Source organism: Rana temporaria, chromosome 1, assembly GCF_905171775.1.
Source record: "Rana temporaria chromosome 1, aRanTem1.1, whole genome shotgun sequence".
NCBI lineage: Eukaryota > Metazoa > Chordata > Amphibia > Anura > Ranidae > Rana > Rana temporaria.
The window spans coordinates 437,322,650-437,348,415 of record NC_053489.1 but is presented as its reverse complement, the minus strand read 5'-3'; the positions used below and the strand labels follow the sequence as shown (position 1 = coordinate 437,348,415).

At 43.2% G+C, this 25,766-nt stretch overlaps 1 protein-coding gene across 1 annotated transcript in view; it reads right to left on the bottom strand.

The window, feature by feature from the left end:
- LOC120915641 (albumin-like) overlaps positions 1 to 25,545 on the bottom strand; it is a 32,512-nt gene extending 6,967 nt beyond the window's left edge. The window contains exons 1-12 of the mRNA XM_040326315.1: positions 25,418 to 25,545; positions 23,268 to 23,331; positions 21,575 to 21,707; positions 18,268 to 18,473; positions 14,524 to 14,656; positions 13,476 to 13,573; positions 9,981 to 10,110; positions 7,689 to 7,897; positions 6,133 to 6,265; positions 5,943 to 6,040; positions 3,351 to 3,489; positions 468 to 691 (exon numbers count right to left, since the gene is read on the bottom strand). Coding sequence (XP_040182249.1) covers positions 468 to 691; positions 3,351 to 3,489; positions 5,943 to 6,040; positions 6,133 to 6,265; positions 7,689 to 7,897; positions 9,981 to 10,110; positions 13,476 to 13,573; positions 14,524 to 14,656; positions 18,268 to 18,473; positions 21,575 to 21,707; positions 23,268 to 23,331; positions 25,418 to 25,496 — 1,646 coding nt within the window. The 5' untranslated portion in view covers positions 25,497 to 25,545. The remainder of the gene's footprint in view (positions 1 to 467; positions 692 to 3,350; positions 3,490 to 5,942; positions 6,041 to 6,132; positions 6,266 to 7,688; positions 7,898 to 9,980; positions 10,111 to 13,475; positions 13,574 to 14,523; positions 14,657 to 18,267; positions 18,474 to 21,574; positions 21,708 to 23,267; positions 23,332 to 25,417) is intronic.
- Positions 25,546 to 25,766: the final 221 nt, after the last annotated feature.

Here is a 25,766-nt window from a genome sequence, read left to right as displayed (position 1 = left end):
CTTCCTGTTTGACTATGAGACAGGAAGTGAAGGGAAATCTCCGCAATGGGACATCTATCCAAAATGGAAAAATAAAAGGTTTGCCTATAGTTCTTCCTAAAGTTAAAAAACCTTTAGCGTTTATAACCACTTTCATTGTGAGTTTTACCAGCATCCCGATAATGTGATCAGTCAGGTTGATTGCCCATTTATTTGAATGAACCCTGTTTCCTTGGCAGATTATTGTTCTACCAATGTTAATCCTAAACATTGATTTATGATACTTCTACTGTTAAATTATAACTGACCTTGGTTTATGACCTAATAGATCAGGGGTGTCAAACTCAATGTCATCGTGGGCCATATCAGCATTATGATTGTCCTCAAAAGGGCCGGTTGTATCTGTAAGATTAGATGTCCAGCACATCCCCTCCCCTTACATTAGATGTCAAGAGCCACCCCACCATGGTTGTTTTTCCACAACTTACTCCAGTTTCTTCTTTAGCTGGTCAGCTTCTGAACCTTCACACAAGTCGGCATTAAAGTGGAGCTTACTTTCATCCCATGCTGGCGCGACATAATTAGGATAAGGTCCAAGATTAGTGAAGCATTTTCTTCTATTAGCATATGAGTCGACGCAACAATGGTGAACATTGTCATTTACAGCTGCATGCTTTTCCTTTTCACACATCTCTCCCAGAAGAATATCCAGCTGTCATGTGAAATATTGGAAAATATGTAAAGGTTTAGTGCGAATACTAAAACAGGATTTCGAAATCAGAAACAATAGCGTACTTAAAGCAAACATATGGTTATAATAAAAAAATTAAGCATTTACTTTTCAATCTACATATAAGGAATACTTGCAGGGCTCAAGTCCTGCGGGAACGCGTGGGAACGGCGTCCCTGCACTTTTTCACAGCAGGAACGCAGTTCCCTTTGCAGGACTAGAGCAGCTGAGAGCAGCCGAGCCGCCCGAGCCAATCCTTCACTACGCGGCGATGCCCAGCTCGATTCACTGTCAGGGGCAGGCGAACCTTAGTAATCATTTATGTTACTGGCCGCTTCCTGTATATGGATTCATCGGGTAGTGTGCGGGTATTCCGTCACTTCCTCGATTTCGCAATGTCTCCTGGGAACTTTTGTCATTGTTCCCAGGAGACATTGCGGAGGTCTGCCGCGAGTTATCACGGGATTTAGAAAGAACTTGCTTATTTCTAAATCCCACGATAACTCGCGGCAGACCTCCGCAATGTCTCCTGGAAACAATGACAAAAGCTCCCAGGAGACATTGCGGCATCGAGGAAGTGACGGAATACCAGCACACTACCCGATGAATTCATATACAGGAAGCAGCTAGTAACATACAGGATTACTAAGGTACAGTTGATCAAAAAAAAAAAAACATGTGGTTTAGTAATTATGCATATGAGCGTATCATTTTTATTTTTTTTTGGTGGGGGAGTGGATCTTGGGTGGGAGTTCCCACACTTTTTTCCCCAGGACTTGACCCCTGATTACTTGGATAAATGACACATATATGCACTAAATAAATGAAAATCCAGATTAGTCACAAGGAAAAAGTAAGTACATCCCCATGTTTAGCACTATTTCAAATCCATTAAATTAGAAGTGGGTGATCCAGATTAGGTGCCAATGATTAGAATCTCTTTAGGGACGTATGTAGGTGGAACCTGTGTTGATTGAACTTCAGGTGTTTACTTTGCTACTGACATGTGGTGCTATCATGCTATCATCACTAGCGCTCTATAAGGCCCTCAAAAACCCCACTGTTTGAATGAAAAAAGGGTAGTTTTGCTAGAGTTATGTCTCAACAGTAAAGTCTCTACATGTTTGACTTACTTTCTGTAATGGGATGCTTTACAAAAAGTAGCGAGACATTTTTTACCTTAAAGGGGTTGTAAAGGTAAAAACATTTTTTTCCTAAATAGCTTCCTTTACCTTAGTGCAGTCCTCCTTCACTTACCTCATCCTTCCATTTTGCTTTTAAATGTCCTTATTTCTTCTGAGAAATCCTCACTTCCTGTTCTTCTGTCGGTAACTACACACAGTAATGCAAGGCTTTCTCCCTGGTGTGGAGTGTAGTGCTCGCCCCCTCCTTTGGACTACGGGAGAGTCAGGACGCCCAGTAACACACAGCTCCTTTCTCTGCAACGTAGAGAGTGTCCTGACTCTTCTGTAGTCCAAGGGAGGGGGCGAGCACGACACTCCACACCAGGGAGAAAGCCTCGCATTACTGTGTGGAGTTACAGACAGAAGAACAGGAAGTGAGGATTTCTCAGAATAAATAAGGACATTTAAAAGCAAAATTGAAGGATGAGGTAAGTAAAGGAGGACTGCACTAAGGTAAAGGAAGCTATTTAGAGATTCTTTTTTTTTACCTTTACAACCCCTTTAAAGTGGTTTTAAAGGCTCAAGGCTTTTCACCTTCTGTGTGCAGCGTCCTGCCCCTACAAATACGCATCTGAGCTCCCTCTCAATCCAACGATGTGCTTCACCCAGGTCTCTCATTCCTCACTGTCAATCATAGCCAGTGAGCCAATGAGAAGAGTGCGGGGGTGGGCCCAATCCACAGCTCTGTGTGTCTTTATGGACACATACAGAAGGGGCGGGGGCTGAGCATGCACCAGAGCAAGCAGTTTTCTATTGGAGGCACTGCCTGAAGAGGAGGATTCAGGAGCACCAAGAAGAGGAGAATCGGGGCGGCTCTGTTTAAAACTACTGCACAGAGCAGGTAAGTATAGCATGTTTGTTTGTTTGTTTTTTTTACTAAACCTTTAATAGCACTTTAAAGTGAAGTTCCGCCCAATTTTTTTTAGCAGCTACAAATACTGCAGCCGTTGACTTTTAAAATATGGACACTTACCTGTCCAGGGCACCCGCGATGTCGGCACCTGAAGCCGATCTGTCCCTCAGCTCTCGGGTGGAGGCGCAACCATCTTCGGTCAGTAAATCAGGAAGTGAAACCTTGCGGCTTCACAGCCTGGTTCCCTACTGTGCATGCGCGAGTTACGCTGCACGACCACACTGGTCCCTTCTGTCTTCTGGGACCTGTGTGTCTCCCAGAAGACAGCAGGGGGACGGAGGAGGGACCAGACATGGCATAGATAACCACGGCTACTGCGGCTATCTATGCCCTGGCTTAGACAGGTATCTGCTTCCCCCTCCCCTGAAAGGTGCAAAATGTGACACTGTAACGGGGGGGGGAGGAATCCGAAAAGCATAAGTTCTGTTTTTGGGTGGAACTCCGCTTTAATGTATTACAGTAAAAAAAAAAATTCACTTTAAAACCACATTCATCGCTTTCAATATATGTTATATATCCTACCCAGAAAACAAGAAGAACTAACCTTTTCTTCAGCACAGATATACTGCTTTTCTTCAGCCACGCCACAGCAGTAGACTGCAATCTTGGTCATTCTACCAGTAAAATCAACAAGCGTTGGGGCTGTTACCCCAGGCATCTTGTGAAAGTATCTAATAAGCACCCTGGAAGAAAGGAAAACTGGTTCTTAGGAAAGTGTTATTGGCCAACTGGACCAAAGAACAATATTTAAGTGTTGTATATTTCAACCAGTTTGCATGGCCAACTCCAGCTAAAACTCCAGCTAAAACTTTTTTTCCCCTTAGCTTTAGCTAGAGGATGGAAGGGTTAGAACCTCCAGTTATGGATATAGGGAGGGTGCATGGGTTAGAACAGGGGTGCCAAACTCAATTTCATCGGGGGCCGCATCAGCATTATGATTGCCCTCAAAAGGGCCGGTTGGATCTGTAAGATTAGATGTCCAACACATCCCCTTCCCTTACATTAGATGTCAGGAGCCACCCCACCATCAGAAGTTGTGTCCCCCACTCTCCCTTACATCACAGTGTACCCCCCTTTCTTTATGCTGCTGCTTGGAAGAAGCTGGATGCATTGCTCAACATTTTTAAAGAATTTCCAGGGACACTTTGCAGCACAGCTATTAATTAATTACCACACTCACTTCCCCGAAGCTCCACCCACTACGCATAATCTTCGCCAGGCGAAGATTATGCGTAGTGGGTGGAGCTTCGGGGAAGTGAGTGTGGTAATTAATTAATAGCTGTGCTGCAAAGTGTCCCTGGACAAATGTTGGCAACTATGAGAAAGTAAGGGTCTGGAGGAGGACCAGAGGAGGGCTGTAGTTCTCCTGAGGGCCGGATTCGGCCCGCGGGCCTTGTGTTTGACATGATTGCCATGAGATTTCTCCCAACTTCCAATCTTCTTCACATCATCCCCTTTCTGTTTATTTGACAGGCATCACACAGGACAGGACGTGAGGGAAGGAAGGTTTGAAAACTCTTTCTGGATTTTGTTGGTGAGGATGACTCCATGAGGGAGTTTTTCCCTACTTTAACACCTGTCTAATTAATAGGTTGAAAAAAGTACAAAAAAAAAAAAAGAGAGTAATACTCATTTATGGAGAAAAACACAGCATTTAAAGAGTAACTCCACTTTTGTTGAATTTTTAACCCTTCCCAGGGCTTTTTTTCAGAGGGAACTTGGTGGAACTCAGTTCCACCACCTCTGGCTCAGACCCTTGAGGGGGGGGCTGCTCACCACAATCACTTGTAAACACAGAAGTCTGCACTCTGTATGTAATGCAATCCTGGCATTTAATGCCCCTTTAAAACCCTTCTACTGTTCGTGAAATTTGACCAACCACACCCACTATTTGATGTGATTTGGAGGGTGTGTGTAGGGGGAGGGGTTTTGGGGTCAGGGTTGAGTTCCAGCACCTATTGTTTGAGAAAAAAAGCCCTGAAGCCTCGTACACATGACCGAGGAACTCGACGGGCGAAACACATCATTTTCCTCGTCGAGTTCCTTGTTAGGCTGTCGAGGAACTCGACAAGCCAATTTTCTCCATTCCCGTCGAGGAAATAGAGAACATACTCTCTTTTTGGCTCGTCGAGTTTCTCGACAGTTTCCTCAACGAAAATGTACACACAACCTGTTTCCTCGGCAAAAAAATATCTCCCAGCAAGTTTCTTGCTGGTTTTTGCCGAGAAACTCGGTCGTGTGTACGAGGCCTGCCCCCTCCTCACTCTACTTTGGCAGATTCTTTGCTAACAATAAACCAGTTTTAGCCTAACCTCACAATTCACAGAGCCCTTGACCCCCATGAGGGGTGTAAACCACCAAAGAGCCCCATCACCTCTCTTGTAACTCTTTTCTTAAGGCATTCTTTCGTCCTTTGGGTAAAAAAAAACAGAAAGCTGCTAATATGTACTAAAATAGTAGACGTGGTGGCAAAGTGGGGGAAGAACAAAGAAAAACATTGATGTAAGAAAAGTATAATATAATGCTTAATATTGCTGTAAACCAACAAAATGAATTGTTCCAGTCTGTACCCAAACCTGGCTTTGTATTATATATTAGGTAGCTATCAATTAACTAATTCACAAACAGATACAGAACAAACACATTCTACATTAGCTCACATAGAGAATGAAAATTGCTAGTGACCATAGGTGTGCGCACAGGGTGTGCCAGATGTGCCTGGGCACACTGTAAACACCTCATGTGGCACAGATTCCCCCTGCTGCTGCCTGGATCCCTATGTCATTTACTGGTCCCTTTGCCGCAAAATGTGGGACACGCTTCAGATCCCCCCGTTACTTTTGCGGTGATTGTCTTTAGACGAATCGCGGTAAAAATCGTCAAACAGAATTCCTGGACCCTTGTCGCACAAGTTCCCGGAACTTCTTGTGGGCGACTGGCGTCCCGTGTTTCTGTTTGCGATTTGTCGGGTGACAATCACAACAAAATCGTGTCGCGGTTTGGGTGCCATTGAAGGTCCGGCGTTTTGCGGCGTTGCGGAATCGCGGGCAGAATGGCGGTGATTCTGCCCAGGATCCGGAACGCCACGGTGTGAACGGAGCCTAAGGATGTTCATGCGATACATATTTGAACTTACTGAATATAATAATCTTTAACCCCGAGCTGCTTCAAGGCACCACAGTTCTGTTTCTTTAGTTCTTCCACTTCTTTCAGTGCAGCTTCTAACATAATAGGCTGAAATGAAAATAAATTAAAACTTTAATAAAAAAAACACACACACACATTTCCTACTTGGACTGTGTTGTCAGTAAGATTGATATACATACGGCTTGCTTGAGACACTCGACATGGTTATCACCAGCACAGCACTTTTCCAGCAACCCTTCATATCCTTTAGCAACTCGTAGACAAGACTGGGGTGATGATTCCTGGTGACTTCTGGAATAATCGTATGTAAATCTGGAGAAACAAATACAAATGACTGTTTATTGTGACATTTTTAACACTTTGACTGTTTAGCAAAACCATACAGTCAAATGCTGCTAGCATTAGTATATACAGTAGATAGGAAGGTATATTATATTTACTTATTTTAAACTTGTATTTCTTCAGTTGCTAGTTTCTAGCTTAGGCCAAAATTATGTCATACATCCCAAGAGTCTTCAGGAGTGGAGGAGGGGCTTCCTCGGCTAAGCACTCCCTCCTGCATGCATTCCTGAGCTAGGGGTAGATGGATTCTAGGAAATGATTGCTACATGAATCATCTGCCCTTACTTAAGATGACCATGGCTAGAAATGCTGGGGGGGGGGTAATTATTTCTCAATAAAATAAAGCATGGAGACATGGATGGATGGGTGATTTTGTTTTGCATATTAAAAATTAATTAGATAATGTTTTTATTTGGTGGTGCTCAGATACGGTTAAAATGTTACTAAACCCAGGACCCCGCATTCACCATATCTGTTCTCCCACAGAACATGGAAATGCAATTATTGTAGTAAATATAAACCTCTAAATACCTTTTCTCATCAGCAGTATATAGCAGTCTTATGACTTCTATCAGTGTCTGGTTAAAGCTTGTAGGAGGCGTTTATATTCTCCTCTGGCTATCCTATGAGGCTGCAGGACCCCTGACCCTCTGTCTGGACAGTGCTGATTGGCCCTGTGCTGATCACATGCACCCTTCCAAAAAAAACTCTAGCTATACACACCAAACTGAGCATGTGCAGAGTGACTGTAAAAGCTCTGTTCTATCAGCAGATGGATTGGGGACAGTGGAAGAAGTGGAGGGTCAGAGAAGACAGGATCAAACAGCCTTTTAACACAATGCGGAAGATTACCTCCTTATGTTCCACAGTGAGTAAAACAAGCATTATTTACTGCATATACAGACTGATTTCACTGCTGTGGGTTTAGTACCGTGTTTCCCTGAAAATAAGCCCGGGTCTTATATTAATTTTGGCCCCAAAAGACACAGTAGGGCTTATTTTCGGGGTAGGTCTTACCATATAAAGTGCTGTCTTCTCTCCCCCCTCTCCCTCCCTGTCTGACAGGAATCCCCCAGTGTGAACGGAGTTATAATGCTTGTAAAATCCTATAATCCCTTCTATTACAGTATTATATGATGTACAATGTGTGTGTTTCTGTAATATAATTGTGCCAAATACCTTCGTTATATCGCTGCTTGGCGCTTATGTGACCCTGCCGGGGCTCTCTTCCCCGCATTTATATTACAGAAACACACACATTGTACATTATATACAACTGTAATGAAGTAGATTATAGGATGATTTTACAAGCATTTTAAACTAGGGCTTATTTTTGGGGTAGACACTCAAGTTAAAGATGGCAATTTGTATAAACATTAAAAGGCATACTTACGTGGCAAGGTATGTCCTTTTGTCTTTTTTATAGTTCTCACACACATGTTCATCTTCATAATAATTTTTCAGTTCTTTGGACAAGTCAGACTCATCATTTGGCAGGGCAAGAATACAGGGTGTTCGTTCTAGAAGGCTTTTATCACAACAGTCACCTAATTTGCTTGATAATTTGTCCTTAGCACCACAAATATGATCGGTTGCTTCCATCTGTCAAAAATGTATAATACATATGTATGATAACATCATAATCATTGATTACACCCGTCACCAATGGATTGAAAGAAACACACTTCACAAATATAGGCATATACAGGGCTGCTGTTAGAAATCAAGGGGCCCCGTACAGCCTACCTGGCAGGGCTTTAAATATATATAAATTAAAAAAAAATCACAATAAATATACTAAAATCGGGCCAGATTCACAGCCGAGATACGACGGAGTATCTCAGATACTCCGTCGTATCTCTCAGAGTATCTGTGCGACTGATTCATAGAATCAGTTACGCATAGTTAGCCCTTAGATCCGACAGGTGTAATTGTTTTACACTGTCGGATCTTAGGATGCAGTACCGCGGCCGCCGCTGGGGGGAGTTCGCGTCGTAAACCAGCGTCGGATATGCAAATTAGTAGTTACAGCGATCCACGACGGTTTTTCGCGTTTGCTACGTCGCTGCTAGTCTAGTTTCCCGTCGCAAAGTTAGTCGTCGTTTTAGGTGCCCTAACTTTACACAGCACACATATGTGCTGTATAAAGTATGGCCGTCGTTCCCGCGTCGAAATTTAAAATGTTTTCCTTCTTGCGTAAGACGTCCGGGAATACGGAAGTACGCTACGCACGTCGCCGTTCGAAAAAATTACGTCACTTCGCTCAAAGCACGGCGGGAAATTCAAAAGGGGGCATGCGCAGTAATTTAAATGGCACACGCCCCTTTGAATTACGCGGGCTTACTCCGGGGCCTCCGGCGGAATTTTTCTCGCAAGTGCTTTGTTAATTCTGTACTTGCGATGAAAACTTGCGGTGGTGTACGATACGTTACGCCGTCGCGATTCTACGTGAATCTGGACCATCATTCTTAACGGACACACAGAAAACAGAGAAGCTGTGTGAATTAGCCCCTTTTTTTAAATAGTTTTCAACATTTTTGAACAAAAATATTTTATTTTATTAAATAAATAAATTGTTTTATTTTTAAATTTTTACAAATTATTTTTATACAATTATTTTTTTTTTTTTTTACAAAGGATTAAACCAATACAGGGTTACATTTTTTATTTTTTAACAGGACAAGGAAGCCGGCAGTTCCTGTGTCTGTGTCTCTCCCTGCAACAGCTAAAAGTCGGTAGGAGGGTTTTCAGCTGCTGCCGAGAGCCGCACAGGGCATCAGCTTCCAGGTTTTATTGCCAAAGGTCAATTAAACAAGCTGAAGTTAGAAGCTGATTGGCTACCATGCGTAGCTGCACCAGATTTTGCACTCTCCAGTTTTAGTAAATCTACCCCTTTGTAAAATTGAGTATTAGGTAAAAGGTTTAAGGCTTATGTACACTGTATAAAGAGTTTTGGGGTGGGCAAGGGGGCAGGAGTAGCGCCTGCTGAGTGCCTGGTTTTTTTTTTTCTTTACAGTTGAATGCACTTTTTCATTGGAAATACTGCACCACAACTGTAAGCCTAGCAGTAAATTGGGGACAGTGGAAGAAGCGGAGGGTCAGAGAAGACAGGATCAAACAGCCTTTTAACACAGTGCGGAAGATTAACTCCTTATGTTCCACAGGAAATAAAACAAGCATGATTTACTGTATATACAGACTGATTTCACTGCTGTGGGTTTAGTAACAGTTTTTGTTGTTGTAAGTTATTAAAGCGTTTGCTACCCCAACACTTCATATTCCTGATATGTACCTGCTGTACCGTGTACTTGTATGAGAAAGTATCCCGTTCTCTCTGTATTGCTTCCCTTTTGTGAAATTCCTGGTGTTCCTGCTAGTTTCCTATTTGCTTTCCTATTAAAAACTGACCACACTAAGCAGGGTAATACTGCACCACAACTGTAAGCCTAGCGGATGTGGCGCAGCCCCATTCACTTAAATAGGTTGCATTCATTAGTGGTACAGCCCACCCAACACAACAGGGGGAAACATTTTCACTGCAGCATATATATAAACCCCCCCCCCCCCCCCAACGGCTGCCTTGGGATGATATTAACGTAGGTCAACCGCCTTTTTTTACTACCTCCCAACCGCAAGGCCCAAATGTGATGAAGGAAACATTAAAATATTTGGTGGACAGGCTTACCCTTTCAATCATACATTCCACGGCATCACCTTTGCAACAGTCTTGATTCAAATGTATAATTTCCTCTGCGACTTTTACCACATCTTCAAACTTTGCCTTACCAAACTTTTGGGAGACTTGAGTTAGTACTCTGTAAAATGAGAAAGAAGCGATTACTACGTCGAAAAAAATAAAACTTGTTCTCAATAAACAGATATAACGCTATAATATAGGCTTTGAAATAGTTGATAAAAGAACATTTTGCATTCCTGTGTTATTATATTGTTTATATTGTGCAATAATCTTAAAGTATATGTAAATTCAAAACTTTTTTTTGTCTTCTTTTTGATGGAGTCAGAAATCCCTGTTAACCACTTAAGACCCAGACCTTTAGGCAGCTAAAGGACCCGGACAGTTTTTGCGATTCGGGACTGCGTCGCTTTAACTGACAATTGCGTGGTCGTGCGACGTGGCTCCCAAACAATATTGGCGTGCTTTTTTTCCCACAAATAGAGCTTTCTTTTGGTGGTATTTGATCACCTCTGCGGTTTTTATTTTTTTGCGCTATAAACAAAAATAGAGCGACAATTTTGAAAAAACATCAATATTTTTTCCTTTTTGCTATAATAAATATCCCCCAAAAATATATAAAAAATATATTTTTTTTCCTCGGTTTAGGCCGATACGTATTCTTCTACCTATTTTTGGTAAAAAACGTGTTTATTGGTTAGTTTGTGCAAAATTTAAAGCGTTTACAAAATAGGGTATAGTTTTATTGCATTTTTATTAATTATTATTTTTTTACTACTAATGGTGGCGATCAGTGATTTTTTTTTGTGACTTCGACATTATGGCGGACACTTCGGACAATTTTGACACATTTTTGGGACCATTGTCATTTTCACAGCAAAAAATGCATTTAAAATGCATTGTTTACTGTGAAAATGACAATTGCAGTTTGGGAGTTAACCACAAGGGGCGCTGAAGGGGTTATGTATGACCTCATCTGTGTTTCTAACTGTAGGGGGGTGTGGCTGTAGGTGTGACGTCATTGATTGTGGTTCCCTATATAAGGGAACACACGATCGATGACGGCGCCACAGTGAAGAACAGGGAAGCTGTGTTTAAACACAGCTCTCCCCGTTCTTCAGCTCCGGGGACCGATCGCGGGACTCCAGCGGCGATCGGGTCCGTGGGTCCCGCGGTCACGGAGCTTCGGACCGCCTGCAACCCAAGGCTGGGCACTTAAAGAGGACGTACCTGTACGTGCTTGTGCCCAGCTGTGCCATTCTGCCGACGTATATGTGCAGGAGGCGGTCCTTAATTGGTTAAAGGGGTTGTAAAGGTTTGTTTTTTATTTTCTAAATAGGTTCCTTTAGGCTAGTGCATTGTTGGTTCACTAACCTTTTCCTTCGATTTTCCTTCTAAATGTTTTTTTTCTTTGTCTGAATTTCTCACTTCCTGTTCCTCCTCAGTAAGCTGTTCTGGCTGACTAACCCCCAGCCAGATGATGGGGGCAAGCTTACTGAGGAGAAACAGGAAGTGAGAAATTCAGACAAACAAAAAAACATTTAGAATGGAAATTGAAGGAAAAGGTAAGTGAACCAACAATGCACTAGCTTAAAGGAACCTATTCAGAAAATAAAAAACAAATCTTTACAACCCCTTTAAGCTTTTAGGCTTCATGTACACCAGACGTTTTAAAACCTCTCCCGAACAACGTAACTTGACAGATAGTAACCGATGTTTACAAACGTCCTTTGTGCCACGTTAACATGTCGCATTTAGCTGCGTTTGCGTTTAGAATAGTTTTTTGCATTGCAAATAGGCAAATATGTATCTCCATCAAAAAGGCCTATAAATAACAAACACGGCTAAAAGCGAGTTACCGCGTTTACACGCATTTACAAGCTCTTCCAGGCGTTTCAAATGCCTCTGAACATCCGTCCTGAACGCATTTTTTTGCTTTCATAAAAATGCTTCTAACCTCAACTGCCTAGAAACGACTATAAGCGACCCTGTGTACATGTACTGATTGGAGAGTTTAGGGGTAGCTGAAAAAAACACCCAACTGCTCCTAAACATCAGTTTACTAACAGCAGTGTACATAAGGCCTAATAGTTGTATGGTCTCCCCGCTCAGGAAATTCACTGAGGCTGATTAAGGACCCATTTAGGCCTTGATGCCCCAGTCGTTTGTATTAATGCATGTTTTTTCACAATTAACATTCGTTGTGTTAAGACAGCCCATTCACTTCCTGTTGCGTCTCCAGGACAGGAACTGAAGCTAAATCTTCACGATTGGACACAGACAGCAAAAAATAACCTGACAGGGATTTTCAGGAAGAAGTATCACATTAAAGCGGAGGTTCACCCAAACTAACAACATTCTTTTAAATCAATCCTTTCACAACGCACATACTGAATTGCCATAACATTTAAAAAAAATAATTAAATAAATACTGTAGTATAACCATGTAAACTATGACTTCTGGGATTCCCCTCCCGCGGGAGTAGGCGTATCTTATCCTTTCCCGGTGCCGCAATGCGTTGTGGGACCTGTCTGCTATGTTTTTCTAGGAGCACAGTGTCATGCTACCAAAAATGCAATGTGAATCTCGTGAGATTTCACACACGAAGTGACGCGTGACGTCGGTCACGTGGCGACGGCGTCTCTAATTGTGCCATTTTAGAAACTGGCATGCCTGTAAATATTGCCATTAGGTACCAGAACACTGTAAACAGTGCGCAGGCGCGAGAATGAGCGGTGAATGCTGGGAGATCAGCATTCACCGCTTCCAGGAAGTGATTGCTTGTGGGCTTCACAATGCCCACAAGCAAAATGGAGTCCCTCGGACTCCTTCTTTGCAAAGAAAACGGATAGCGGATATGTGCAGCGACCAAAGTAGTGAGTATACCTTTGCATTGTTATACCCCAGTGAAGTCTGAAAAAAAAAAAAAAAAGTTTCCCGGGGAACCCCCGCTTTAACTTTGAAATCATTTGTGAACCCACAGGGGACCAAGTGCATGCAACACTTGATCCCATTCTGATCTGTGCTGTTGTTGCCAAGCTAGTGAGGTCAGCTGCTTGCTCCCCCCTCCTCCAACAAAAAAATACAGGTGGGAGTATATTTATAGTATCATAGTGCTGAAGGTACTCTGGTAGGTATATAGTTATATGTGCAGCCGTGCAAGGATGGGCATTAACACCTGCATGCCGCCCATATGTCTGTGCTGAGAGCGCAATCCCTGCATGCTCCCAGCATAGGGATCAAGCTGTCAAAGACAACTCTCAATCTGTACTAATGATCGGGATCCAGCAGGGCTTCCGATCACGTGACCACCGTGATAGCCAATGACAGTGGTCACATGATTAGAAAGGCCTTCCCGCCCCTCTTGGCTTAATAGCCCAGATAACGGGATGCTAGAGTGGGCAAGCGGGAAGGGGTTAAAGATAAAAATAAAGCTCTCCACATTTCCCCAACATATATTTACTGGATTGGGGATAGATACTTACAGTGCTTCAAAAACTCTAGGTTCAAATTCTTTAATAATACGACATTTCTGCTTCTGTTTATCCTCAAGATAGTTTGTTAATTTTTTTGCCTGAGGCATCTGCAAAAGAAAGCATTGTTACAAACATAAATACATACACATATATATATATATATACAGGGCTTTTTTTCAGCGGGAACGCGAGGGAACGCAGTTCCGGCACCTCCTGGACTGACTGTATGTAATGGCAAAGGGTGCTGGGGTGTGCTGCAGGGTATTGATGCTCACTGTTGGAGATCTATGTTTACAGGGGGGGTATATTGTTGCTGGGGAGGTCTATTGTTGCTGGGGGGGTCTTATTTTGCTGGGGGGTCAGTTATTCCTGAAAGAGATCTACTGTTGTGGGGAAAGGTCTATTGTTGATGGCAGCCAGATAGTCCATTAATGTTGGCTGTGCGGAGATCTGTTGATGCTGCTGAGAGTCTAATGTTGCTGGTGGGGAAATTTTGTTGTGGGTGGTCCATTGTTGTTAGGGGGATCTATTGTTGCTGGCTGAAGGGGATCTATGTTACTGCTTTTCTTGATATCATTACCAAATTCCATACAAATTACTTAGTACCACAAAATGATACTTGGTCCTATATTGTCTAAAAATTGTATTGTTTTATTATTTTTCTCAGACATACACTTTAAGGCCTAGTTCACACAGGGCCATTACATCCTTGTTCTGTGCAGGGCTGTGTTTTACTGTCACAGGGATGTGCAGGTGTTGCAAGCATCCCTGCCATCTATTGGGGCGCTGCACAGACACAGCCACTGCTCCCTATGTGACAACCGTGCGTGCGCATTCAGGGACCCGCACCCACACAGGTGTCATATTGGCACACAGTAGCTGTGCCCATGCAGACGCTGAATCTCAATAGACACGAATGGGACTACCGGCATGGGCATGCAGCAACATATGTGCAGGTAAACACAGCCCTGCACAGGGCCCGGATATAATCGCCCCATATGAACGAAGCCTACATGTGCAATAACATTGTTTCATTTCAAGAAGTTTCATAGCATACCCGTTCAGAAAAGCACTTGGCTTTTTCTTCTGCAGCACAACATTCAGTAGTGATTTGATTGTATTGTATAGCAAAACCAATAACAGCTGGTGGATAGAGTTCTGGATGTCTTGCGGCAATGTTGGAGAGGTAGCTAAAATGTAAAGAAAAATATGATCATTACAAATCCTGAATGAATGTATTGAGCATAATGCCACACAAACATATAGGCCGGGGCTTGGTTACTGGTTAGAGCAGTGCAAAGGGCAGTCAAGTAAAGCCCCATACACACTATCAGTTTTCCTGCTGGTTTTCTCTTCAGGTTTACCAAAACCATGTAGTACAAGGAAATGCCTGTTTGACCTCATATTACATGGTTTTGGTAAACCTGAAGAGAAAACTATCAGGAAAACTGAGTGTGTATGGGGCTTAAGACTTTAGTCGGTGATAGATGAATGCTAAGGTCAAATATAAAAATGCAAGAAAAGTAAATCCTGCCAGCCTGATTTACTAAATTATGCAGAAAAGTAAAGTGAGCTGAACCTGCTGTCCAACCAAGTGCAGCAGCTCTAAGGCCCTGTACACACGTCCGAGGAACTCGACGGGCAAAACTCAGCGTTTTGCTCGTCGAGTTCTGTTTGAAGCCGCCGAGGATCTCGGCGAGCCAACTTTCCTCATTGAACAACGAGGAAATAGAGAACATGTTCTCTATTTGGCTCGACGAGGAACTCGTCGGCTTCCTCGGGGGAAAGTGTACACACGGCCGGGTTTCTCGGCAGAATTCAGCTCCGATCGAGTTTCTGGCTGAATTCTGCCGAGAAACTCGGTCGTGTGTACGGGGCCTCATTTTTCAAACTTCCCTACATTGGATGGTATTGGATGTTTGCAGGGCCGCTGAGTAGGCAGTACAACCAGCCCTCCTGTACTGGGCTGTCCCCATCAGTTCAAAAGGGAGGGCCCGGGCACCTGCTGAGGATGGCCAGCTGTACTGCCTTACTGCAGACACCGATCCTCTTCTGCAATGGGATCAGTTCTAACATCCACATCCCCATCCTCCTGCTTTCCGGGCCCCCCTGTGCACCCCTTTTCCCTTCAGCATTGCTGGCTTCCATCCTCTCCCATCGACAGCTGCTGTGGGCACGCCAGAGGATGTTTAAGGATGGGGTAGGGGCCGGTAAACATGTCATATAATAATGATTTTAGTGTATTTTTATCAAAATTTGTATTTCTTTTTTGGGGGGGGCGGGGCCCTGTCAGGTAAGCATTATACGGACCCATGATTTCTAACAGCAGCCATGAATGTTTGACATGATCACAGGTGTACTTTGACCATTTAGCATAAGAGGGCAAAACAGGGAGCAGATGTAGAGGCAATTTTACTTTAAAACAATATTAACCCCAAAAACAAAAATGTAATATATTGCAGCTTAGTGATCCTTAGATGTGATTGTTGCATTTGTTTTCTTTTATTAGGCTTGTTTGCCTTTCTTTCACCTGCTCTCTAACTGCTACTTGTCTGTCTGGACAGCTTGGTCTATTAAAGGAAGTTGAAAAATAATGGACTAATGCCGCGTACACACGATCGGAATTTCCGATGGAAAAAATCAGGCGGGCTTTTTCCATTGGATATTCCAATCGTGTGTAGCCCCAGTTTTTTCATTGGAAATTCCGATGAATTCCATCAGAGTTTAGATATGTTCTATTTTTCTCCAATGGAATTCCATCGGCAAAAGCCTGATCGTGTGTACGCGGCATAAGGCTGTGTGCACACATAAGGTTTTTCTTTCGCTCAGCAGGCTGAAGGAAAAAAACAGAGAAGTCACCGTACTAACTTAAACAATGTTAGTGCAACGATTTCCCCCGCTGCGCTATTTTGGGTCACCGGGCATATGAATTAAAGCGGCCATTTTTTTTTTTGAAGAACCTGATAGGCTTCAAAATAGGATGGACTCGGTCCGCAGAGCATTGCGTCTGGAGCCCACCCAGGTGTATTGCAACACTGATCCTGCTCCCAGCCAATTGGGAAGCAGGTATGAAACCTGTTTCCCCATTGGCCAAAACGTCAAGCGATCCTATTGGAGGAGACACCGCGGAAAGCTGCTCCAAGAGAGAACACCAGAGCAGCTTTCCCCGAGCCCGCAACGCTCTCACCACCCGCATCCAGGGTAAAGACAGCGGGTGGTGGTGGGAGCTGTCTTAGTGCCGCGGGGGGGTTGTGCCGCTCCACTGGCGGCCCGGGCAGTTGTTTGCTGCCCCCCCAAAAAAATAACCCCACCAGCCACCACTGGTTGGAAGACAGCTGTACATGCTGACTGACCTGTTGAACCGGCAAATACAGGCCAATATTTGGCCCATGTGTACTTAGCTTCACTGGATGGATCATCAGGTAAAGAAATAAAGGAAAAAATGTATAAAGAACGACAACTAATGAAGTCAACACATCTAAGAATTGATTAGCTGAAATTTAATACATTTTTGTTTTTGGGTTTAATACCTCTTTATGTTTGCATTTTGTTTTGTAAATGTCCCTACCTAGTAGTCATAAGTAGTACTGTACCACATTGAAAAATCATATTAAATAAATAAGAAAAAAGGCCAGGACACAAACAATTTTCAGTCAGATAGACACTGTACTACCAACCTAAATTTTCATAGCGCTGCCCTTCTAATACATCAGCTATGTAGAGTGTCTAAAGCTGGGCATTAATAGGTGGAAACTTGGTATGTTCAGAAGGGACTGGCTGAATTCCAATTTGTGCGTGGGCCCCCTTGTTTGAAAGAAGCCGATCGTTAGATTGACTTCTGTCGAAAGGACACACTGGAAAACGTTTGTCGATCAGCAGCTGCAGCCAATCAGCTCTATCTGCTGATCAGAGTATTCTGACAGTGGGATCCCCCAGCAGGGGGATTTCTCCCTGCATCTTGCTTGTGTGGATGGAGAAATCTGTTAATATTTTTTTTTATTGAGCTTGTAGCTGAATGAATAAAAAAAAAAAACTAACCATCCATGCCCAGTTTGAGAATATCTGTGCTGTCTAATAGTCTCAGGCCCCGTACACACGTCCGAGAAACTCAACGGGCAAAACCCATAGTTTTGCTCGTCGAGTTCCTTGTGAAGCCGCAGAGGATCTCGGCGAGCCAAGTTTCCTCATTGACTTACGAGGAAATAGAGAACATGTTCTCTATTTGGCCCGACGAGATCCTCGTCGGTTTCCTCGGCCAAAAGTGTACAGACGATCGGGTTTCTCGGCAGAATACAGCTCCGATCGAGTTTCTGGCTGAATTCTGCTGAGAAACTCGGTCGTGTGTACGGGGCCTCAGTAATTCCCACAGATATGGTCTGACACAAATCCTATCCTTCTCTATAATAGAGGTCTGTGTGAGGACAATTGTGATGGTAGGTGTAGCTGTTACTCAGCTCAGCCCGCACAGACCACAGTAATGTAAAGGCGGACATCACTAAGAGAATATTTTTTTTTTTTTTTTTTTAAGAAAAAAAAAAAAGCCACAAATCATAACATGCAGGGTTACATAGCTCTAAAGAGATAAAAAAAAGTATGAGATTTAAATTGGACGTTTAGGAAAATTGTACCAAAAATTTTCTTTTCTATTGTCAAATTATTGCCCCATGTATATATAATATTCTTCCATGATAGGACAAAGGTATTTTTAGGCATTTCCAAATAAAAGTTAGTGACAAACCATAACATGTGATGGGCAATTGGGCTTTACATTGGTAAATATAAAATATTAAAATAAACTCACTAAGAAAAGGCACGTTGTGGGTTCTCTGCATGTGTTTTGCAGGCTTCTTCAACATCTGGTATCTTATATTCCTCAACTTTAGTTTTTCTATGCTCATAAAAGCACGTGATCCTCTCTGCCTCCGCTTTGCCGCAACACTCTGTAATCCAGGGGTAAATCTGTTCGATGTCTTCTTCTTTGCAAACTATGTCATGATACATTTCCATCTGTAGAGGCAAGAGACACACACAATTAAAGAAGGCAGTTTTGGTCCCCATTCACACAAAGGGTACGATCAAGTTTGCCTGATGGTCAAGTCACCCCGATGGACCGGCGGGTGTGAACGGACTTGTGTTTGTTTGAACCTGCATAACTGGTTAATTCGGTCAGCTAAATAAAAAAAAAAACAGAAGGGGATCCATCCACCTTCATCTAGGCTAGTGGTTCTCAACGAGGGGTCGGGGCCCCCTCGGGGGTCGAATGAGAATTTGCCAGGATCACCGAATCCTAGGCTGTTCCTGAAGCCCGCACTGCACTCCCAGCGTTTTTGCGGCCGCCCCGCAGGGCATGTTCCTGGAGCTGCCCATTTAGTTCACGGGATGGCTGGGGTACAGAGTCTAGAGGCCAGCTGACTGGTGGGAAATGTAAAGTGGGAGGGGCTGGAGGAAACCCTGTCTCCTGATTTCGGTAAAGGTGTCACTGCTGCGAGACACCACAAAGTCAGAGACACAATGGGGTTGATTTACTAAAACTGGAAAATGCTAAATCTGGTGCAGTTGTGCATGGTAGCCAATCAGCTTCTAACTTCAGCTTGTTCAATTAAGCTTTGACAAGAAAAACCTGTAAAGCTGATTGGTTTCTGTGCAGAGCTGCACCAAATTTTGCACTCTGCAGATTTAGTAAATCAACCGCAGTAACACTACCTGTGATTATAGTGGCCATCAAAAGTCCCCACTACAGTTCTCAGATCAGCAGACGACCTTGATCACGAGCACGTAAGTTGGCTGATCAGAACTCTCCCCAGCATTGCCACTTATCCCAACTCCACACCAGCACTGCCACTGATCCCATTCCCTCCACCAAGGAGTAAGAGAAGAAACAAAAATAGAGAATAGATGGAAGGGAGACAAAAAGAGGGGGTGGAATAAAGAAAAAGGGAGAGAAAGAATAAAAGAAAGAACAAGACAGCTAGGGAGAGGAATGGGGAAATAAAACAAGAAATTTGCATTGAAAGAGATAAAAGGGAAAGAAAGGAGAACAAAGAGAAAAAATTATACATCCTAAAATGTACCACAAGGGGTTTTAATACTGTATGAGTGGAAGGGACTCAGGGAGTGCTAAATGTCCATGGGTTAGGGGCACAAATTACTTGTCTTGCCTTAGGTGCTGACAACCCACTGTACGAAAATAATTTTACTGGTAGGGGTCCCCACAACTTGGGAAATTTTATCAAGGGGTCATGGCACCAAAAAGGTTGAGAATCACTGATCTAGGCGGATTGGATTTGATGACAGTCGGGTGTAAACGGACAGCAGAGGCCATTTACTCCCAGCCACCCATAGAGCAGAGCAGGCTCTGTCCCTGTCCGCCCTGCATAAACTGAGTGGACACCGACCTGTCATCTGCCCGCGCTTCTCTGATCAGCAGGGGATCAGTGGCCAGATCCCCTGCTGATCTCAAAGGAGTCTATGCCTTGTGAAAGGGGTATAACACACACAGGTAGTTGGGAATCTTTAAGGAAATGTGGCCCATGGCTGAGGGCTAATGTTAGGTGGGGAAGGGGGGCAATTTTGTAATTTGACCCTGCAATGACTATATGAAAGCACATGTTGCAAGCCAAGTCTATGTGTAAAACATAGACTGCTGTTTAATAAGTGATTTCCATCACTTGTGCATTAGGTATGGGTAGCGGTAGCCTCTAAAATACAAAACATATGTTTAAGATCATTAAAGGATGTGATGTCACTATTAGTGGGTCAGTGCTTTTATATAAGGAACACAATTTAGCATCACACTAAAAGTGACACTGGGCTTTGTTTTTAAAAATATGCATTCTTAAAGCAAAACTTTACTCGTTTCAGGAAGGTCCCCTACTACCTTTTCTCCCCTCCTTCTTACACATTTACTCCAAAAAATGTATTTAAAGTTTTTTAATTTTTATTTGATTTTTTTTTTTTAAATCCTGGTCTGGGCCTGATGCATAGGCAAGATAGCGTGAAGTGCCTCCTGGGATGTGTGAAATAGACATTCCAGGAGCATTTTGCGGAATCTTACAAATGCGCACGTGTGCAGTCTATTCTAAAAAAACTGGTAGAAGCTGGCAGGGAAAATAAGAGGTTTGGGTACTTATGGAGAACGCTACAAGAATGCAGTTTTTTTTTTATATATATATATATGTATATATATATATATATATATATATATATATATATATATATATATATATATATATATATATATATATCAATGATTTGTTGCTGCAGGGAGATGCTGGGCACAGAGCTGAGACAGATCTCTCAACCTTCCTACTCAAGGAAGGATCTGTACTCTATCCAAGTTTGGGCTTACACTTTAAAATAGGTTAATGTTTGTCCCAGTTTTCAGGAGACAGCCCCTATTTTAAAGGGTCTGTCCCTGGTAAAACAAACATCCCCAAAGTTGTCTTCAGCTGTCCAGGGGTGCATTGGCTAGCTCCAGGCTCTGGCGCTGTGACCACCTGACATTTTTTTTTTTTTATGTTTCGCCATCTGCCCTGCAGACATTGGCTTATTCAAACCTCAGACACAGCGAATGTACAGAGCCGCAGCCCCCGTAAGCTCCACCTTAACTCTGGCACTGCCAAGTACTACCCCCTCACTATGCCCTGCCACTGTATCTGAGGTCTGGAAAGTGAACTTCGGGGGAGGGAGCCTCAATAGGTCTGTACTGGGGAGAAAGAGGTCTGTACTGGGGGGAGAGAGGTCTGTATTGGTGGGGAGGACTGTAATAAAAGGAACTGGGGGGGGGGGGGGCTCCCTTACTGAGGGTAATTTACAGAAAAGGAGCTCTGTACTGGCAGGGATTTTTGGGGGAAAGATATGTACTGGGGGAGATTTAGGGGATTATTTGCACTGGGGGGAATTAGTACTGAGAGGAGGGGGTCGTTATTGTTTCTACTGTGTATACCGGCCTGTGCGCTATGTATTCCTGACCCCTACACACTGCGCTATGCACATTTAACCGTGTGTGTTACATACTCTTGATCCCCACATTCTACACCACTGCAACTTGAAAAGTTCTGTTATATTATCATGTAAAGCTTGTTGAGAAAGAGCCAAGGAGAGCATACCGCTGTTTTTTTACAAATAGCTTCCTCTGGATGTTTTTCGCAGTTATCAACAGCCTCCATGATTTTTGCATGGAGTTTTAGGTGTTCATCCAGTGAGCATTTTTCAAAATCCTGTGCCACTATCACCAACAATCTGTAAGACATAACAGCATAGTAAATACATATTAATTATAATCATTGTGTTGCAACATATTTCTTTAAAATTTTGTTTTTAAACAGGGATATGTCATGGAGCCACTAAGTTAAAGAGACCTTGTGCACAAAGCCCTGACACTTTTTTCTAAGAATAACGTCAATGTCCACCATTATTCAGACACCAGTTACCCTCACCATATCAGAAGGATAATGAAAATCATTAATGCCTGAAAATGGCTGCATCCAATTAATAATAAGTATCTTACCGGTATTTAGGAAATATTGCAATTTATATTTGTTTGTTCTGCTTACTACATCCTGCTATAGTTTAATTATGTATGTTTTGTTTTATCTGTTACTTTTTGTATATTTATCTACAACTGTCATGATGCTGCACATGTGATCAGTTATGACACCAGCCATTGGATGGTTTTACAGTTTGGTTGAGAGCACAACCAATGGGAGTGTTAAATTTCCAGCACGGGCCGGAACTGAAACTGTTTCATGGATGGGTTTTCTTCCGCTTTAAAGTATAACTAAAAGTAGATCCACCTAAAGACGTTACCACAGTCTGGTAATTATACCGGTTCAATTAGAATTAATCTTTGGTATGCATTACAAGTTGTATTCTTTTAATCAGATTGTGTCACGTACAATCCCCCTCGCTCCGCCGCGGGGGGAACCTTTTCGAGTGGCCGATTCGCATAGTCGATCTTGACAGTTCGGGTGAGCAGATCTCTATATTACATTATGCGCTGTGTTATGTTTAAATCAATTGTATTATACTGTATTTACCCTGTATCTTACTGTAATATTTGTTTCATAGACAACTCCTCCTGAAGAAACCGTCCATTCCATGAAACTAGTTAAGGAAAGACCTGTCTATCTTCACTTCAATAGTGGTTGTTTTATTGAAATTTGTTTGTTTCTGTATGTTACTATTTTTTATGTGTATTAAACAAATTTTTATACTGAAAAAAATATTGTTTTGTATCAGTACCGAGATAGTCCATTACAATTCTTTGGGGTGGGTGTTTGGTCAGCCTCAGCAATTGCCCTCACATCCCTAACCCGCTCTTGCTTCCCTATAACTAAAAGTAAAAGGTTTACTTTAGTTTTGGACAGAATGGAGAGGGATTAAAAAACACCTATGAGATTTTATTGCTGTCTGTGCCCCCATTAGTGATGTTCACTATTTTTCATGTTTATCGTTAGCATTGAAAGTGAAAGCTTTGTAATAGTAATAGAAGGGAAATCTTACAATGGGGAAACTAGTTCTGATGGGCTAGGGGTCCCCAAGGGATAACCTTAATTTGGAGGAATTTCCCCTCACTTCCTGTTTTGGCTATGGGACAGGAAGTTAAGGTAAATCTCCCCAATGGGGCACAGATGGCCAACAGGAGCCTCTCTCCCTCAAACCCCCCCCCCCCCCAAAAAAAATGTGCCTATAGTTTTACTTTAATATTTTGACAGCAGTTTTATCTAAAAGTTTGCATTTCATGCAACTTTCAGAGTGTTTACAGAACAACAAAATACATTATATAATTAGAATACTTACAATTTTTCAACAGCTGGTTTTCCTACTGCCTTTACAATATCGTTAATCAACCGTTCATGTTGTTCTAAAAAACACATAAAAACATTTAATAAACAGGAAACACATAAGCACAGCAGTCACATAAATTGAAACTCCAGAACATGTTTCTTTTCATTAAAGTAGTGATATTCTACAAACACTCGACAGATCTTTATTGCTGTTGTTGTGTTCTTGTTGGGGAGATTCAGCCTCACTTCCTGTTTAGATTATAGCTGTCACTAGACCAGAAGGTAAGGGGACACAATTCACTTAGGGGAACTTATTAAAGATTATTGATCTTTGTAAAATAAGGGATGTACCATCTTGACAGCATGAAGCCATAAGATAAAAAGGACGGATCAATATATTGCATTCCCAACTTTTACCTGTCCCTTCCCCAATATTATGGACATAAAACACACATACAAATGATATATTCCCAGCAGGGCTGTCTTAATGAGAGGGCACACCTGGGCACAACCCAGGGGCCCCAGCTGCATGGGGGGCCCATGCACTTTCCCCAAAACAGCTGGTGCTTGAGCCCACGCTGCCCCAAAATTGGGGGCCCCATGATGGCACTGAGAGTGATGAATACACAGGGAAGGCAAGCTGTCAGCAGTGCGCTGTGCTGTGAAGAACGATACCTATCATTTCACAGTCAGCAGGGAGGGGCAGGGCCGGAGCGCCAGTGCTGCTCTGACCCTGCCCCATGCAGCTTGAATGCTCGGGACTTGAAGGCTGCGGGGTAGGAGCCGGTGTGGGAGCTGCCGAGTGGACAGCACTGAAAGCCCACCTGCGGAAGTAGCATTGTGGATGGTATCATGGTGAGCCCAGCTGTGCAGAACCGTTTTCACCAAAATACTTGGAATGCCCGAAGGGATACTCCCTCCTCTGTCCCTCTATAGTGCTACAGGTATCAGGGATGTAGAGAGGCCACAGTGTAGGGTATATCAGGGATATAGTGGGGTCACAATACAAGGGGTATCTTATGGTACATGGTTACAGTGCTGGGGGGGATATCTGGGGTGTAGAGGGGTCAGAGTGCTGGGGGGATATCTGGTGTGTAGAGGGGTCAGAGTGCTGGGGGGATATCTGGGGTGTAGAGGGGTCAGAGTGCTGGGGGGATATCTGGGGTGTAGAGGGGTCAGAGTGCTGGGGGGATATCTGGGGTGTAGAGGGGTCAGAGTGCTGGGGGGATATCTGGGTTGTAGAGGGGTCAGAGTGCTGGGGAGATATCTGGTGTGTAGAGGGGTCAGAGTGCTGGGGGGATATCTGGGGTGTAGAGGGGTCAGTGTGCTGGGGGATATCTGGGGTGTAGAGGGGTCAGAGTGCAGGGGGGATATCTGGTGTGTAGAGGGGTCAGAGTGCTGGGGGGATATCTGGGGTGTAGAGGGGTCAGAGTGCTGGGGGGATATCTGGGGTGTAGAGGGGTCAGCGTGCTGGGGAGATATCTGGTGTGTAGAGGGGTCAGAGTGCTGGGGGGATATCTGGGGTGTAGAGGGGTCAGAGTGCTGGGGGGATATCTGGTGTGTAGAGAGGTCAGAGTGCTGGGGGGTTATCTGGAGTGCAGAGGGGTCAGAGTGCTAGGGAATATCTGGGGTGTAGAGGGGTCATAGTGCTGGGGAGGCATCAATCTAGCAGATATATTATATGCACAGGACAGCTTTGTTACTTAATGTATGTAGTATTTTCACACTGTTTCTTTGCTGTACAGAATGATTGTTCATGTAGTTAATGCGGAGCTCCAACCAAAAGGGGAAGCTTCGCTTTTCTGCCTCCTACCTACTTGATGTCTGTTAACCTGCACTGTCTCCATTGTAGGGGCCCCAAGTATTACTTTGCCCAGGGGCCCATGATTTTATTAAGACAGTCCAGATTCCCAGCGCTCATTATATATTATATATACAACCTCATTAGTGTCCATTCAATAATACATGTCCTTCTGAGTACAACTATTATATGTAAAAACACAGATATTTGATTTATTTTTGAGGCATTAAGCTTTTATGTGTGCCCAACAGACCTTTTTTCGCTCAGTTATTAAAAGAGAAGACACAGGTAGAAAGACACACAAACTTACTTAGCCCATTTGTATGTGCATAAAGATTGCTGTTCAGAAAGTTCTTGCTTACCATGATGTCGCTTTTGTAGGTGTCTTGACTCCGTTGCTATGGTCAAAATCAACAGACAAATCAGAGTGGCCCACTTCATGGTTGCAAATGTTTTTTGGAGGATCTCTTGGAAGCCTAAATCAGCTAAAGGAAAGGCAGACATTTATACAATTTTTGCATCTTATTCAGAAATAATTAACCAGACTGGCTTTATAATTAATACAAATTTGGCTCATCTCTAGAAACACAAAGAATGCCAAAACACAATACTGAATCAGTTGTAAAGTGGGCTTGCATTGGCAACACATTTTTTGAAAGACCTTGTATAACTTTACTTATGTAAGTGTTTGATGATTAGACGGTGAAACTA